Below are 18,135 nucleotides of genomic sequence, written 5' to 3'. Positions count from 1 at the left end.
TGGAACTTCGTGCCGTAGATTTTCACCCAGAGATGCTCAGTTCACTACCAGGCATCGTGTGGCGCGCAGCAGCAGACGGAAAGGCCTTAACCTCACAGCCTCACGTGGTAGATCTGCATGTGGTCCGGCGCTCCGAGCGGCTTGGAAGTGACGTTCTCCCTCAGCAATTGTCTTTTTTTTTCCCCCATTTGTTGCTACTGTAAATAAGGCTTGCATGGCATGCAATCCCAATCATAAAACTACTCGCACACCATCTACTGTCACTAAGCTGATTTCACAGCACCCAGACAGTATGATTTCGAGGATCAGTGAATGGCAGATTATGAAGACTAATCCTTAGAGGCTGTTTAGGGGCAAATTCTACTCTTAGCAGCTTTGAGTAGAATTTGTCACTGAAGTACAACTGAAGTCAGTCTATCGAGCGCTTCGGCCTGTGGTGAACTTTGAAGCCACGTATGCTTCTAGATGAAGGTGTTCATGTGTCCAAAAATAAATGATACTATTCAACGCCTCTTAATCTCTCTTCACAAAGATAGCCATGCACAATGCTAACGGCTCCTTTTAAGCAGCTGAGTGAGATGTGAAGCCATGAATAGATATGAAATTATCTCGCGAAAGAAAGCAATCATGCCTTCGTTTTTTAAATCCGTGTAACTATTGCTGAGGGTGCGGCTGTGCCTGTTCAATGACGCTCTGAGGAGCAAAAGAACATTGACATTTCTGTCACTTATTTTCTTATGTCCATGTGATTCCCCGGCTTAGGCAAAGCTTTAAGGAAATGTGTTGTCTTATCTCCGGTCAAATCCTAATGGATCAGTTCCAGCAACCAGAGAAATGTATTTTTTTGTTTCCTTCCCAATTAACTTAACTAATGTTTCTATTTGGAATATGTGATGGAAGATTTTGCACAGAATGCTGAAGTCACATGATGCATATACCATAAATAATATAGATTAAAATTAGTAATATAGAGCCTGCTGCTCAAAAATAATCAGGATCATTCATGAGCTAAATGTAAAGATACATTCCAAGATTTCATTCTAGTAATATGCATTATGTCATAAAAGGCCGGATGCGTGGTTTCTGTGCTCATACTGTAACTGCATCTTCTGACATGTGGCAAGTGACTTATTCTCCTACTAAAAGCTTTGCTGGATACGCCGGATGTCATTTCTTTTCCACACACTCTGTAGAAAATGACTTTTAAGCGCAGAGATTAACTTCTTGTTATCGCCACAAACTCTCACCAGCCTCGCGGAGGTCATCAGCAGTGTTTAGCGAGGATTCCGACTTCCACTGTGCGGCTGATACTTAATAAGACCTTCGGCGACTGTTGGCAAGAAAATATCTGGGCGCTTTTCAGGACACGAGGCTGTCGTTGGAGCTGTGCGTTGTGCAGACGGACGGGATCCCCCACACGGGTGGAATGTGACGTGATGACTGACCTGGCAGCAGTGAGTCTTCTCCTGAAACCTCTTCAACCACGGATCCTCGATTGCATTTCTTGTTTGTATGCTGACCAGAGCGATGAGTGACAAGGGGCATTAGAAGATTTACTCCAGTCAAGCACTAAACCTGTGCGTCTTGTTAACCTTCACGTTCAAGACCACAATAGTGTCTCCAGCAGCACGCTCAACGGTATTAGGGGCAAGTTTATTTGCACAGTACATTTCAACAAACAAGTTGATTCAACGGGCTTCACATAAAAACGTTAAAGGATCCAAACAAAAGGCAAAATAAAGGGGACATTTAAAACCAATGAAGAACCTCAATTAAAACAGTCATTGGAACATTTATCAACTTAAAGAATAATAGTTTGCACTGCCGTTTGTGGTAAAATGCAGAACGGCAGGAAATTGATCAACATCCTTCAATCTGGTTGGATTAAAGGCGGCCGCAAACCGAAAAGGCTTCGATTCTCAGCAGACCTGCAGCATTCTGGGAGTTTGTTCCAGATTGGAGAAGCAGGGAAACTTCATGTTTGGTTCTGACTCAAGCGGTGATGGTTTCGCAAGGTAGCAGCAGATAAGAAATGCATTCTGGCCCTGAACCATTCGGGGCTTTATAAAAACCAGCGGCAGGATTTGAAAAGTCAATTTGTTTGTTGGTGAGGAAGCCAGTGTGCGATGTGACCCACTTTCTTGTTCCTTGTTCTGGTTTGTAGCCGGCCAGATTCCTGCATTTTCAGAGTCATGTTGGAGAGCGGCTTAGCCTCCGGAGGGCTGGACATTAAGGCGTGCAGCTGAGGTAAATAGTGTTGGCACGGAGGCTTAAAACTGCACCGTTTTTAGTTTTTTTTTTAGTAATTCTTACCCAGAAGCACTGGAGTCATGACGCCTTTGAAATGCCAACAAGTGTGTTGCCTCTGCGCTGCAGCACGGTTCACGCTGTCGGCTCATCTACTTCTGTGTGGTCACCAGGAGAAGCTCACCCTCCTCTATGGTGGTGACTCTATTTTTACACATTAAGTTACCTCTTAAATGTAGTAGCCTATTAGCTGTATTGCTTCCTCTTTGCCTCCAGAGAAAGTGCCCTAAATCTCCCTCACTTTGGAGTCAGAATCAGTTTACGCACATGGGATTTGATTCCCTTGCTCTCCACATGGACATTTTTTATAAATAAACCAAAAGAAAAAAACATGTGTATGTATTAACATTTATCAACTATACAAACAAGTTTTAAATATATCCGAAATAACTCGAACATCTCTTAAATTCTCATCTCAGTTGAATTAAATTATTGTGCCACGTATTGATTGATAAGTTGTCAGCGTGGAGATGCATCCTTAACGGGGGGGGGGGGGGGGGGGGCGCGTGTCTGCATCATCAGAAGATCTCACACTTGACGCGATTGGCAGCCTTAAATCCTTTGACAACGTGACCTCCTATAGGCGGGGGACGGGACGGGACGGGACGGGACGGGGGGGGCGTCGCGCGTCAAAGTGACCAAATAAAGTATAACAACGGGACAGTGACACGCGGCTGAGCTCAGTGTTCGGACGCACGTGTTCGCCGGGTGCTCTCGTGCACCAAGCGCGGCCGCGCGCACGCACCTTCTCCACTTAACTCGCACCCATGAACTTTCCGCTCCTCCGCGCGCCGCCGCCGCCGCCGCGACCTTCTCCCCGCGGACCATGAAGACCACTCGCAAGTGCAGGAGCCTGTGGTCGGTCGCCTTGAACCTCTTCGCCCTCTTCTTCTCCATAACCGCGTTCGTGACGACCTACTGGTGCGTGGGCACGCAGAGGGTCCCGAAGCCCGAGTGCAGCAAGCTGCGGACTCACCAGTGCATCGACTACGGGGTCAACGAGACGGACCCCAACAAGGTGGTCTACAGCTGGGAGACCGGGGACGACCGCTTCCTGTTCCGACAGTTCCACACGGGCATCTGGTTGTCGTGCGCGGAAAACATCCACGATGAAAGTAAGTGGAGAAAGTGTGTGTGTGTGTGTGTGTGTGTGTGTGTGTGTGTGTGTGTGTGTGTGTGTGTGTGTGTGTGTGTGTGTGTGTGTGTGTGTGTGTGTGTGTGTGGTGCAAATATTTCTAATGAGTTGTTTCACTTTCAGGTCGCTGTTGTCGCGGGCAGGTGGTGTTGATGAGGAAATGATTAAAAGAGAAGCTTTGATGTTTCACATGATTTTCAATGATACAATTTATTTTAAAATGTTTTTAAATGAACCAGTTTGGGCTTTTTTCCCCTCACGTTTCACTACTTTTCTTTGAATTATAGCAGATCACCATTGTCATCACCATCGCGGTTTACTTAACCAGAGATGAGGTCATCGTCTCAGCATACAAATAATAATAAATAATAATAATAATAATAGAAATAATAAATAATTTGACATTTGGCTCCTTCGTTTGCAATAATGAGCTCTCAATTCAAATGATTCCCTTTCATGAACATTTTTTAGATTGTCGCCTTCCTTTTATGTTAACTTCTATCTCGTGAGATTGTTTTTATCTGGAATTTAATGCAGAGCAAACAGCAGAGAGAGCATCAGTCCGAATGGGCCCTCACACAGATTCAGTTTAGCACTCCGGGGCCTTAAGTGGGAGACTCCACAGCTCTTGCCAGGTGCACAATGGGATGGCCAAACGGAAGAGAAACGTTTGAATTATCTGGTGGAGCTTCATTTCTTTACAGAAAACTGTTGTTGTTGTTGTAATGTAATAAAAAAAGGCCTTGAGGTCAAAAGGGGGACCAAGGCAGATTAATCTGCTCTGGTTCTTCGATTCCCAGCATCGATTTCAAATTCAGTCAAATTTAGCTCATGACAGAGATATTGTGCTAATAATTAATATGTTCATGATGCTTAAAGACTAAAAATGAACTAAACGATGAGATTACTTAAGAAGGATCTCATAGCACATGTCCATCTCATCAAGTGTGTGAGGCCAGCTTGAGTTAATAAGGATTATGCAACCGGGGCCTTGATGAGTTTTTCCTCAAAACAGCTGTTGCCATCCTGCTTCTACCTGATTAAAGGGTTCAATTTACAAATCCAGCCGACACACTTTGCTCGGATGACGGGAGTAAAGCGTTGCATCTGCTGGAATGTGTCGAGTTCTATACCTCCCGTTTTTTTTTTCTCAATTGAAACAGGTTGTTATTAGGTCTTAGGTCCCAACCCCAATCTTTTTTGCAGCCTTCCTGATGCTGTGTGTCTCCCTCCCTCTTTCTCTCTCCCCCTCCCCTCTCTATTTTTCACAGTGGATTGTTTTTATTCTTCAGGACGATATCTGTTCTTTTCTCTCATTCAAAATACCTGTAATTCAATAGAAAGGAACCAGATGTTCAGCAGCGTTGCCAACTCAGCAGCTGGACATTAAATCTCTGCAATTCAGACATATGCCTCTCATTCAACATCCTGTTTATTCATCCTGCAACTTGCAGTGCAATACATGCGTATTAGGTATTAGGACTCTTCCACAAACAAAACAAAACCCCCTCCCTCGCTGCTGACCTGCCACAGAGTGAATTCCTCATAAACCATTGGCTAAAGATCCCACGAGTCCTGACTAGATGTTGTCTTTCTGCCGTAGGTGAGATGTGCAGAAGCTTCATCGACTTGGCCCCACCCTCAGAGAAAGGTGAGTGTTGGCTGCTCATCACCAGGAGGTCCAACAGTGACCATCGATTTAGTGCAATCTGGTTAAACACTGCTGGACTCGGGTCACAAAAGGCTTGTTGTGTTATTGCCAGGGCTTTCTCACTGACCAACGTGCAAAGAAGTTGAACGACTGGAAGAACATCTGTCTTTCCCAAAAACAACAACAACGCTTTTGATGATTACGCTAAAGGGGCAAAATACAAGATCGGGAGTGTTTCTATTGGCAGCGCTAACAGTTCATGCGATGTGGACGCAGCGAGGAGCCGCACTGCTCAGACAGATGCCACTCCACTAAATGTCACTTCCATGCATATGCTGCGATATTAATGCTCTGAATGTCCCACGTCTACTTGTGTTCATTTTCCAAACAATTGTACCTATTGATCCAGGTGTGATATATAATGTCAAATATCGTTTTATAATGATTTCCTACATGAATTTGACCACGCGTGTTAAATACATACAGTCTTACATAGCCACATGTTTGGTTCTCTTCTGACTTCCCAATTTTAATAAGCACCTAACTTTCCCTTAATTTGAAACCACGGAGCCATAAACACAGCCACGCACATCCGTTGTTCACTTGTAGGATTTTTGAGCCGTCGTTTGAGAAATACTCATTTCCTGTCTCCCTGTCAAACGGTTCAATAGGATCAAAGATGAGAGGACGGCTGGAATGGAGATGAGATTAAGCTTGGCTTGATTCTTTGGAAAGCTGAATAAGATTTGAGCGCTCTGACATCGTTTGAATACAACTCGCACATGTAACATCAGGGAAAGGACTCGTTAATTAAACTCGGTACTTGACTTAGAGCGACTATGGGCTTGTTGTAACATAAATACACTGAATATGTGTGGTTAGGCTAATAAAATGGGGCCTCCGTCTGCAGGGATGCTGTGGCTGTCGCTGGTTTCTGAGTTGCTGTACATTGTTCTGCTGGTGGTGGGCTTCAGCCTCATGTGTTTGGACCTGGTCCGCTCCAGCAACATCATCGACGGGCTCAAGCTCAACGCCTTCGCCGCCGTCTTCACCGTGCTCTCCGGTAGTCACGTTTCATTTGTGATCAGCTGAGAGGCTGGTGGAAACCGATCGTCCCACCGCTGAAGAGTTATTCGTGTGTATTCTGTATTTGAGCGACGCGCCACGCGGGCCTCTAACCACCTACGTATCGTGTGCCTCGTTGCAGGTCTTCTGGGCATGGTGGCTCATGTGATGTACACGCAGGTCTTCCAGGTCACGGTGAGCCTCGGACCGCCCGATTGGAGGCCCTACAACTGGGACTACGGCTGGTCCTTCTGGTATGACCGTTCACCGACACCATACAATGCAGTGCTCTGTAAATAAGGTCAAGCCATCTCACCCATTCGGAGACCGGATGAGGGATTCCGTGCCGCCCGTAGCAGCCCCAAATAGTGGAATCTTAGCTCTGCGCTCACTCCTCCATCACTGTCTCTAATGAAAACATCCCAAAGCTCTCATGTCATGGCAGGATTAGGCTTTGGTGTCCCAAGCCCCAATACAGGCGTGATTGGAATTGCATAAAGAGAAGACATTTCACTCCCTTACAATATGCACCACCACGGGAGGCTGAAAATTTGTTTGGAGGCTAAACAATTCTCGACCTTTTGTGGGCTTTAAACAGCACTCATGAAAAATACATCAGACGGTGATTGCCTGATCTCCCACGTGGGCCGGTATGGCTTTAGAGGGGAGCACAAGGATTTTGAAGAGGTTCAGACAAATCTCTGCGAAACAAAAAATCGCCAGGGAAGGGAAATGTCCAAATGCATCCTGAATTCTGTCCTTTAGAGAGGGCTCAGCGTGTTTGGCCCCATGCAAAGTGGATTTCTCCTCTTCTTTTGGTGTGTTTTCAGCATGGCCTGGGCGTCCTTCACCTGCTGCATGGGCGCATCGGTCACCACACTCAACTCCTACACAAAGACCGTCATCGAGTTCAGGCACAAACGCAAGACCTTCGAACAAAGCCTACGCGAGGAGCACGCGCGGGAGGCTTTTGGACATTTCCGGGAGTGTTCATTGCACTCCATCTCCAAATCTGTGGAGGTTTATTCCAGCCAGACCCCGAAGAGTGGGAGGAAAGCTCCCATACCAGCTGACTCTCTGGATCTGAGTGACATTTCAGCATCTTTGGGGGAGGAGCAGTGCTGAGCGGCCTCAGGGTGGCAGCTTGATGGGAGGCCGTTGTCCGCGTGTGGTCGGCGTTCAGTTTGGGGGATAAACAGCGGATTGGATTTCAGGAAGCATCATCATCTCCTCTTGTTTTACTGCCTTAATTTTGGGTCAAACAGCTTCAACTGAGAAAAGTGGACATGAGCTAATCTCCCTGTTTGTGTAAATAAAACGCGATGTGTCCCGGTAGAAATAGAGTGAGGGCCGCTCAGACGCTAAACAGCCTTATTGGAGTCATTGTGAGGAACTTTTCACCAGTTATGAAACCTCAATAACCGCTGTATCACTATATATGACTAAACAGGACCGTCGGCGAGAAGGTTGCCTTTTTCTACGTTATTCTCAATCTTAAATCGGTTCCATCCCCCCGGAACACTTTTGATCTCACGGAATCCAAGAGTATCCAATAGCGTCACACATTTTTCAAGTCCGCATGTAATTGCTTTGACCGGAGTAAAATACATATTCAGTAATGAGGGAACGTGTTTTCAATTCAATTATTGGTCAGTTTGAGAAGGCGGATGTGTAATAAAACCTAAAAGCCAGAAGCTGCTCTGTGGCATCGTATTCATAATCCCTACAGAGGGCACTGTTGTTATAGCAGACTGTACAAAATGCCTTCCACTCAACTTTGACTGGTGACTTCTTGTGGAAACTGGATTATTTAGGCACAGATCTCTTTCAGTGTGAAAAAGTTGCGTTCTTTAGTTTCACTTGGCTCAAAATAACAGTGTTTTGTGTTTTCTTTGTGGGGGATCATTGCTATGTAATCAACATTCATATATGAATGGGGATGTCAGTAGAGACTCTTGGAATCTTCAATAAATTGTGATGTAATTATTGTGTGAATGCTTGTGTGGTTCTAGTTGTAGGATTCCCTGGATGAGGAGTGTGCAGCTTTCTATTTGGTGTAGACCTTTGTTCAGTCTCACTGGGTCTGCAGGGTTTCCTTTCGGCCGTTTGCGACAGTCAACTAGAAGTTGATAAATGACTTTGCAGTACTTTTGTTCATTAACCTGGCGAACCTTGTAACAGTTTCTTCAGTACAAAACCTTCTTGACTGCCCCCCATATTTTATAGCAGCACCACAAAAGGACATTGACAAATTCATTTCTGACTTTCTTTTAATCTACATTTTACAGAGAATATAAAGCATCTGGTGTTGATGATACAGAAATGAAATCACGCACAAGATCAGGCCAAGTGTATATTTGTTGTAATACATACAGAAGTTATCTTAAAGGCTTGTATTCGGTCAATAAAATATATTATAATATATTGGTAAAAAAATAGAGCATAAAGAAGTGGACCTGCACTCGCTTCTAGCCCTGCTACATTAGAAATCTTTGCACTTTGTTCTGGGGGATTTACAGCAGCAAAATGTATCTACGGGTGACCTCTAAAATCCTAAAATGAAAAGTGTCATTTTAGTCAGTTGTGGTTCTTTTCAGTTGTCCTCCTCCCCGCGCAATAAGATAAAGTCAGACGGCTTTGTTCAGTAACCGTCATCGTACTCGTTCTGGGCCTGTTGCCGGGCCAACATGGCCTGTATGAGAGCACTCGAGCCCGCTGGCGCTGGGTTCTGTGGGGCAGCTGGCGCCCGCTGAGGCCTCTCCTCGTCCTCCGCCCTCTGTCTGGCCTGCATGACCTGCATCATCACGCTTGACGCGGAGGACGGCGGGTCCTCCGCTCTCCGCGTGACCATGCTGGACGCGCCGACCGGGCTCTCGTAAAAACCCGGGCTGAAGTATTCATCCCTCTCTTGACCCCCGGCCCTCTGCCAGGCCTGCGCGGGCACCGCCAAGGCTCTTGACAGCGGCCGGTGTGCGCCCGCCTCCTGGTCTTCAGCTCGCTGACGGGCCAACATGGCTTGAGTCAGCGCGGCGGGGGAGGAGATGTCGGAGGGGACGGTGCTGCTGGTCTGCTCCTCCTGTTCGAGCCGCTGGCGAGCAAGTAGCGCCTGAACCATGGCGTTTGAGTTGGAACGAGCAGTCGGGGAGAGGTCATCTGGACGCTGTTTGGAGTGCTGAGGACAGGAAGGAGAACATGTATGCAGTGAGGTGGATATCAAATCTCAGGTTTCAATTGAATCATCCTTAAATCATCTTCAAATCTAACCCTTTTCTGATTCTTCTGTTGGGATTTTCTATCGGGGTGGGATTTTTGGAGGTTCTGAAGCTTATCTAACAAGAAGGACTTGTCTTTCCCATCCTGTGTGTTGAGAGAGAATGATTTAAAATGAGGTTAAGCAGAAATATACCAAACAACATTGAAATGATAGTTTTAAAAATACACTCACATTAACAATCCGTTGTTTCAGTAGACGAATAAGCTGCTTGCGGCCCTGAGTGACTTGCCAGAAGATGTAGATAACTACACTGAATAGGAAAAGATGATCACAGGAACGACACAAATATGGTTAATTGTACATAGATACACATATGTTGTGATTTAATTCAAATAAATTCAATTATTTTCTCCCAATCAAAACAACATTGTTTGATAGTTAATGTATGACTCGAAAGTGTGTTGAGCAACATATACATACATATATACTCATGTTTATTTTGAATATATAGATCACAACCACATTTCATCTGCACCAACATACATCTGTGTCACACACTTACACAATGATGAGTGAGATAAAATAGTAGAAGATTTCACTTCTGATGACATTTAGGTAGATCCAGACGGCCCATTGAGAACCGGGGATCTTCTCCAAATCCTCCATCCACACTCCTACCACACTGAAGGTGCTGCTGAGTCCCCGAAATGGGCCACACTGCTCCGAGGGACTCAGACTACAAGGAGAAGGCAAAACAAGACAAGAGGGTTTTGGTTTGGTGGGATTTGTATACAGGTAAATAATGCAGCGCAGTCTTTTTTTAAATGAAATATATAGTTCATAAAATCCCAAATAGGTCACGTCCTTGTACCTCCAGGCAGTGTATGCAACCATGGACAGGGCTCCCACGAAGAAAGGGAAGAAGAGGAGGGCGATGAAGATGGTTTGCATCTGAGCTGCTCTCCCCGACCGTCGGGGGGGCTGGCAGTTCTGGATCAAGCTGACCTGAGGAGCCGTAACCACACACACACACACACACACACACACACACACACACAAATTATTAAAGCTTTAAACATCAAATCCATTTCACTCCTTAATAAAGAACATGACAATCTCATCAGAGGGTTGAAAAGCTTTGCTTCAAAGGTCACTCAGCACGTTAATGAGACATTCAACAACAGCAGCTCTACCTATTAATTTACTCTGGGAATAATTGCCTGTTCAGGGTAAAAACAAACAAAAGGTTTACTCCGTCTGTTTGATGAAAGGATTTAATTTAATTATTGAACCAGGGGAACAAAGAGTGTAACATGAGCCCAACATTCTACGGAGCAGCTCAGGCGTGTGTCATCGTGGCAGCTCAGTTTTAAACCAACAAGACCTCTAAACGTATGGACCTGCATTTACCTTCTTTAAGTAAAACAAAATGAAAAACTTGAGGATTTGGATGGCGGGCAGCAAAGGAGAGAAGTAGATTCCAATCCTAAGGGGAGACATTAGCGTAAAGTTACATTTAAAAGTAAATTAGAACTGAGATCGTAAGAGAAAACACAAATCCTGATCCTAATTTGCACTGAGCTGTCCGTATATTTTACAGTAACTGTTGAATTAATTGACGTTACCATGCCAGAGTCTGTGCGTAGATGAGTTCGAGGACATTTCTGGCCACGTCGAACTCTGGAACTCCCAGACGAGGAAGTAATCTCGTCCCAATCAAGCTGTTACAAATAAATAATGATTTTGGTATAGGTCAAAATACTATAAACGTTTAATAGAATTAACTGAAAATGTGTAACTCACTTGCTAAGAAACTCTCCAAAGAAGGATCCCAACATCAGAAAAAGGAAATCAACAATGACCAGACGGTACAAAGCCTGTCCCACAATGGACTCCCAACACTGTGGAGCACACAACAGGTTCATAGATGACTCACTATGTTCTGACAAAACTAATAATGGTGTGTGGAAAGATGGCAAGAAAGAGTTGACCCCTTTCAAACCTACTGAAAACTTCTTTGCCACCACGTTCATCCAGTAATAACACAGGACGGCCAGAATGAACATCTTGAGTAGCACATTTCTTTGGGAAAAGAGAAAAAAGGGATTATTGTTGCTTAAAAGGTATGGATTTACTTTAATGAAACTATGCATTTTGCTTTCATGCTCAGAATTAAGTGAGAAGGTACATAAATACAAAGCAGGAACCCTCAGCCGGTTAGCTTAGCTTAGCATAAAGACTAGAAACAGAGGGAAACCCCTAGCCTGGCTCTTTAGGGAGGTAAAAAAAAAAAAGTAAATTAAGATAATTAATCGTGGTTAGACGTAAATTATACAAATTAACTATTGAGCTTCAGAGGAGCTGCTGTGAGCTGTTTTTCATTCTGAATTGACAGAATCCTCCCATCTAGTTCTTGGTAATAAAGCAAATAGGTGCATGTCTAAACGTCACATTCCTTGATCACATGTCCTTTAAATCCAATAGTGGAATGTGTCTCTGCTTTCTAACCTGACTACCAGAGCGTAGATCTGTCTGCGCTGGCTGGAGTAGTGTTCAAACTTGTTGAAGAGCGAGTAGAAGAGCGGGACCACCAGGTTCATCAGAGACACCACAAAGGGAACCAGGAGAGTCTCTGCATCCTGAAGCAGAGACCAGTCGGCGGCATCTGTTGCCTGCCATAAAGATACAAGATAGACGTCACCTTTAGATAGCGCTACACAGCAAACAGTCAAACCCTTAACTGCCGGAAAAATACTTGACTCATTGCTGTAAGTTACAAGCTCATGACACGTGCTGATACAGGTCTTGTCTTAGGGCCAAATACTCTTGCAAGGCCATTGAGTGTTACGTATGAGTGGTAGTCGGAGGCCAACAAAGGGGTCTGCAACTGTGCAGTTCTATAGATTTCTGTTAATACTGGTTTTGGTTGGACAGTCATTTTCCAGTTAGGGAAGATACCTTTTATCAAATGAAAACAATTATTCTAATTCTTCAATCTTGACTCGTGTACCTCCTGTTCGTATTTGCAGAGATAATAGATGCTAGCCCCACACCCAACAGCCAAGCCGGTGGAGAGGAGCCAGGAACCCAAATGAACCCCAAAGTGCCTGAGCTGCTGCGAGAGGGTCAGCCGCTCCCTCTGGGCCTTCTCCGATAAAGACTCCTGAAGAGACGGTGAGAGGATAATCGGGGATATGAGCAATAATGAGGCTTCATGATTTGTTTTTCAACATCTGACAGAGCAAAGTGTCTGAAATATGTTGACGGCTAATTGTGTGATTATCATTTGTGGCAACAGATGACTTCCATAATGTCTCCTATACGGTGGCTAATACAAAACAGTGGAAACGTAGTGCACAATCATATACGTTCATTCAGAGGTGCTTGTTTCAGATGGATTCCTTGATATGGAGGTGAAAATATTGTACAATAACGCAACTGTCTTTCCAGTCCTGGTGTCAGAGTAACAGTCACCTTGAGTTGGACGCGTAGATTGTTCTTGCGCTGCCTCACTGCTCTCTCGTTGGTAATACTAAAGTCCCAGCTGCATAGAAGCTGCCAGGCACCGTTTGATGTTGGGTCTGCCAGGACGTAGTTTTTCATGAATAAGCTGCCCATGCTGCAAGAGGGAAATCGGTAACGTACATTTCTTCTCATTCAAAGGGCTTCCAACCTGTGTGGCAAAGGGAATGTGCAATAAACCTAAAATACCGTCGTCTACATTCTCGTGGACTAACTTGAAGATAAGTGCAATTCCACACAGAACCATGTAGGCTGAAATGGTGAAGAAATAGGCCAACTGCATGTCGTACTCCACAAGGCCATGCAGGGTTGCATTGCTGTAGCCACCGTAGTACATGACAGTGTAGTGGAAGTAACCCTGGAGAAACCAAAGCACATTTACTATGCGTTGGAAAAAAACATCTATATCACATATTGTTTTATTTTTCATTATTGATTTATTTCTTGTCCATTTTGTAGCAGTGCAGAATATTGACACACAAACACATGAAGGTGCCTGTAGTGCGAGTGGAGCAAAAGATTAGAAAGTTGCAGAAAAACAAAAACCTTTTCAAAAAGATTTGAATAAAGAAAAAAAAAGTTCAGATAGTTGAGGTAGTTTTGTATTAGCAGGTCTCCACTTACAGCTCCAGTTAGTATCTCCAGTCCGCTGAAGCTCACATTGGGAGGTATTTTGGGAGAAGTGTCGTGAACAAGCAGCGGGAGTGTGATGAAGCCAAAGTTGACCAGGAATGAGAAAATGTTGAACATGAGCAGCCACTTGAGGAACACGAAATAGATGACGACGCTGGTGCCAAACTTGCTGCCGATCTCTTTCATGATGCCTTGCCAAAGCTGCAGGGTCTGCCTGGCTGAACTCACACTGTAGCCAAACCTGCGGAAAGACTGAGAGAGCAACTTGTGACTTGTCCTGCATCCAGTGATCAGCTTGTGCACCAGACCTGCCCGGTTAAGCTTGGTGCTGCCGGATGTTGTTTACTTACCAGTGACACATTCTCAGAGCACTCTGCAAAACATGTGAAGTGGCGTGATCGCTTAGACTTGACAGCCAGCACTTGACTCCTGGGGAATGAAGTCATAACAATGTCAGTGAGATAATTACATAAGTACCATTAAAGCGTATATCTTCTGATGAAATTGATTAAGTGTGACACGATCACCTCAGAAAAAGCTGCAGACTTTCTGTCATTTTTGTTGTTTCTTGTGAAATTTACAACATGTACAAAAGAGAGCGGTGAGTATAGTATTGATATTTTCATCCGGTGATCTCTATTGCAACACAGTACCACCGTGTCTCTGCACGCAGAGCCCTTATTTTATGGTTCTCTGCGCGGTGTAATGGTTAACCGGATGACAAGGAAGCCTACTAACTTGACCCGCTTGTGGATCAGCACCCACCTGATATGTTTCTTCTCGTCAAAGCTCATCGGAAGATCCCGAATGGCCCGAATTTGGTCTCGCGTTGACAAAGCAATGAGCTCCTTTATTAGGTTCTGTTCCTCTGTCACACACAAAAAGACAAGATAAGACTTTCCTGTGATCTTTACACAGTGATGCGCTATGTAGTGGCCGCGCGCTCTCACCGTTCTGCAACTCGTTCCTGATGGCATCCTCTGCGAAGGCTTCATTGGCAGGATCCCCGTTAGGAAACATGCTCATCCTTCTCATTGTCATTCCCCTCCATCTCATCGTCATGTTACCTGGACGGACGAACGTGTCATAAGGAGAATGCGCTGTACCGATGGCCGGTGATCGGCAATAGTTTTCCCTTGCGAGTTGACCATTAGTTTCAGAATAGAAACACTCGCAGTTACTCGCACATGTAAACACGCGACAGCTTGGCATTGATTAACTTTCATGTTTTATATTTTTCTAGATTAAATGCATGTAAAATTTCTACATGGATTGAAAGTACAATTGAGGAGCTAAACGTCAGCATGTTAAACTGCTCAAAATGCTAATATGTTTAATGTTTGCCAGGTATAATGTGGTTCACCACTTTTAACTGTTAAAATACCGCCATTTGCTAATAAGAATTAAACATATAAAACGATTCTAGCAGACAGGAATGTAATGTGAGTTATATTTATCTAGTTATCTAATGCGCTTCAGATTAGGGCAATATTTTCCTCACAACCCCTTCTCCCCCTTAAATCTTTGCCAACTTCCTTGTTTTTTATTAGTCTCCATTAATAATTATCTAGAGCGACTTTGCTAAGGTATGTACAAATAAAAGTCAACATATCTAAACGAACGCCACATTTACTTTAAATTACTGTTTTGTAATGCACTTAAAGTTGAGTTTCATTTAAATGACTTGAACTAAATGGATCTATCCCTGACTGAGGCGACACACAATGGGGATTGAGCCTCACTAATGAAAGTTTGGCAGTATGACACTTTTAGATAAAGGGTGACATGAAAATCTTATCACAATTTTTCTTCAGTGTATACACACAGATTAAAATATGCACACAATAAACAAAAACGTGAAGCACTTGAATCTAAAAAAGACTTCAGACTTCTAAACTCAATTACTTTGTTTTGAATTTAAATAAATTCTACACCAACTAGGGCTGAAATGTCAAGGATTGTCTCTTACCATGTGTGCGTTTTTAGCGTTACCACAACCACAGCAACTCACAACAACTGTGAAAAGAATTTATGGTCTATAAAGTGAGATTGGTTCAACTATCACCTGACATTGCAGAAGGAAGGTGCACAGGAGGTGATCGATCATACGGAGAGTCAGGTGGGGACCTACTGGGATCTTAATAAAAAGGAGGACATACAATCAAAGTGTCAACACAAGTGTCACCTAGCAACACATCGAGGCGCACAAAAACTCATAGAGACAAACGTCCCGGAGCTGTTTTTCTGGGACACACTGCTCCGATATCAGAACGTGCTTGCGGATCTAATATCGCTCCATGGTTCCACGCTTGCTGACTCACCGATGTCACGCTGCCATGAGGGAGTTGAGGCGATGTCCATGGGGAAGCTTTCTCCCCCCCTGCGGCTCTCCCCATGCCAGCCCCCCAATGGCCCTCTCCCCGCCAAACCATCACCGCCGCTGGAGTGACCAGTCGAGTAGGGTTCGTCTGGCCTCTCTGCCCGGGCGTAGGGGTTGGCGTGCAGGCTTTTACTACGAGACATAAAAAGCCACACGGAAAAACCAAAGAGCGAGAGGTGAATGGTTGTGGCCACACAGCTCGTGTTTATCACACTTCAGGGCGCGGGGGTTATCGGTTCAAGGAAGGAGCTGGAATTTAAAGATCGTTATCCGTGATTGAATGTGTCATAGAATGTGTCATGGGTCAAGTTGGAGGGGATTTCTTTTGTCTTGTGGGTAATTTGAAGGATAAAATATCCTACATGACGTGCAGGATTACGTTTCCACACTAGAAAAAGAATGAGCTAATATAGTGTCTCTAAAGTTTACTGCGGTGGCTCTTTGGACACTTTTCATAAGACCTTAATATTTTTCACCCGAATGGTAAAAAAAATAAAAGGAATCCTTACTAGAGCCGGGGAGGATAAGAAGCACCCAGCCGGCTGTTCTTTGAGGACATCCTGTTCATTCCGACAGAGCACATACGAGGTCTTTGATAACAAGTACGCGCGGCACTCACTCAAACGCACTTTGATTAATTAACCTTTTTCACGAAATGTGATTCAGTGACGAACATTCAAGGACAAATTAATGTTTTATTATCACAAACCTTCTATCAATTTCCAGAGTTTCGCTGTCATGGTAGGCAGGGTTGAATAATCCTCCGTTCCTGTAACTCGCCATGAGATCTGTCAAAAGGATCCTTTCTCACTTCTTCAGCTCAGCCTGTCGCAGTCGCTCTGTTTATTTGGTCCAGCTTCAGTAAAACACAAAAAATACTTTTTTTAAAGTTATGTTTTAAGACGTTATTTGAGAAAGATAAAAGTGCATGAGCTATTGAGGCTTTAGTTTCCAGCTAAGTCAGCTTTAATATAGCCCAAACAAGTAGTGTCACATGTTGAGGCAGAGAGCCTCTGCTCATAGTGACAGCCACATTGTCAAGTGGAAAAGCATTGTAATTTAATCTTTTGCAGCCATTCTCCTCTGTTCATCATTAATTCACACACCAGGTTGGGTTTCCACCACATGCAGTAGTCTACGGTTCTCACGCAGAGTCACTGGAGGATGATGGAATAGGAAAATCTGAATAACAATGGACAGATAATTGCAGTTTGACACATCACATCAATGGATATTCCATCGAAAAAGTGAACATATCATTGTGTATGAGCTGATATATTTACTATTCTGTGCAGACAATGAATGTTATTGATAAACTACATTCTCAAACCCTTACCTGGTAGTGGTGTGATGGTGGGGGAATAACAGAAGAAAGTACTTCACGTCTTTTATGTAGTCCAAGCCAGAGGGTTAACTGAGAGTCAGCCCGAGAAACACCATCCGTGAGAAAATACAACGGACTGTCTGGCTACCAGGAAGTGTGGCCAGAGCTTTTAAAGGTAAAAGTCCACTGCCTGTGGATAGGACATGTAAATCCCATGTGGACATCTGGTGTAATAAATAATCAAACCCCTGAGGTTAAACTTTAATAGGCATCCAGGACTTAAGATGGGTTGTTTTATCTGCTATTGCTTTGCCTGTGGTTGTGCTCAATTATTTATGTTTTATGTAGGTAGATGGAGGGATATATATATATATATATATATATATATATATATATATATATATATATATATATATTATATAATTTACTTCAGTCCAGTGGAAAGAAATGTCAATTTGAACAATTAGTTATAACTTGAAGAGTTGTTATTAAAAGTTGCCTTGAGCACCACATTACCAAACAATATCAACTCTTTATGAGCTCATCATATATTTATTATGTCTGGTTGAACTTGGTTTTAACAAAACAAACAAAAAACAAAAAAACTAAAACGCGAGGCACCGTTTGATAAATTCAGACTTTACTTTCAATCTCTCTAACAATAATATAATAAAACAATAAAAAAAATATATATATATACATATATATATATATATATATATATATATATATATATATATATATATATATATATATGTATGTTTCTGTCTGTGTGACAGTTTGTTTCACTGTTTTGAATATAAATATATTCAAATATATTCATATATATATATATATATGTATGTTTCTGTCTGTGTGACAGTTTGTTTCACTGTTTTGAATATAAATATATTCAAATATATTC

At 43.5% G+C, this 18,135-nt stretch overlaps 2 protein-coding genes across 5 annotated transcripts; one reads left to right on the top strand and one right to left on the bottom strand.

Moving 5' to 3' along the window:
• The first annotated feature begins 2,893 nt into the window (after positions 1 to 2,893).
• LOC120825796 (germ cell-specific gene 1-like protein) lies at positions 2,894 to 8,144 on the top strand. Of its 2 annotated transcripts, XM_040187629.2 has the most exons (5): positions 2,948 to 3,422; positions 5,046 to 5,093; positions 6,004 to 6,156; positions 6,301 to 6,412; positions 6,989 to 8,144. In XM_040187629.2, the coding sequence occupies exons 1-5, from the start codon at positions 3,134 to 3,136 to the stop codon at positions 7,281 to 7,283; spliced, it is 897 nt and encodes a 298-aa protein (XP_040043563.1). In that variant the 5' UTR covers positions 2,948 to 3,133; the 3' UTR covers positions 7,284 to 8,144. The 2 variants fall into 2 exon arrangements, with proteins under 2 accessions (XP_077964992.1, XP_040043563.1); XM_078108866.1 differs by lacking the exon at positions 6,004 to 6,156 and having other exon boundaries at positions 2,894 to 3,422.
• Positions 8,145 to 8,414: 270 nt separating this feature from the next.
• Positions 8,415 to 17,382, bottom strand: tmc5 (transmembrane channel like 5). 3 transcript variants are annotated; one of them, XM_040187626.2, is made up of 22 exons: positions 17,244 to 17,382; positions 17,014 to 17,089; positions 16,617 to 16,763; positions 15,849 to 16,039; positions 15,593 to 15,664; positions 14,478 to 14,594; positions 14,293 to 14,395; positions 13,878 to 13,956; positions 13,519 to 13,779; positions 13,110 to 13,252; positions 12,847 to 12,991; positions 12,383 to 12,535; positions 11,881 to 12,044; positions 11,379 to 11,454; positions 11,176 to 11,273; positions 10,998 to 11,093; positions 10,783 to 10,858; positions 10,244 to 10,377; positions 9,935 to 10,108; positions 9,604 to 9,682; positions 9,423 to 9,515; positions 8,415 to 9,330 (listed from the first exon to the last, which is right to left on the bottom strand). In XM_040187626.2, exons 3-22 carry the CDS (start codon positions 16,688 to 16,690, stop codon positions 8,800 to 8,802), a joined length of 2,859 nt encoding a protein of 952 aa, XP_040043560.2. In that variant the 5' UTR covers positions 16,691 to 16,763; positions 17,014 to 17,089; positions 17,244 to 17,382; the 3' UTR covers positions 8,415 to 8,799. The 3 variants fall into 3 exon arrangements, with proteins under 3 accessions (XP_040043560.2, XP_040043561.2, XP_040043562.2); XM_040187627.2 differs by having other exon boundaries at positions 17,014 to 17,064; positions 17,244 to 17,361; XM_040187628.2 differs by lacking the exon at positions 17,014 to 17,089 and having other exon boundaries at positions 17,244 to 17,364.
• Positions 17,383 to 18,135: the final 753 nt, after the last annotated feature.

The sequence above is a fragment of the Gasterosteus aculeatus genome, chromosome 9 (assembly GCF_964276395.1).
Source record: "Gasterosteus aculeatus chromosome 9, fGasAcu3.hap1.1, whole genome shotgun sequence".
In the NCBI taxonomy this organism is placed as follows: Eukaryota; Metazoa; Chordata; class Actinopteri; order Perciformes; family Gasterosteidae; genus Gasterosteus; species Gasterosteus aculeatus.
This window is presented reverse-complemented; position numbering and strand designations above follow the sequence as displayed.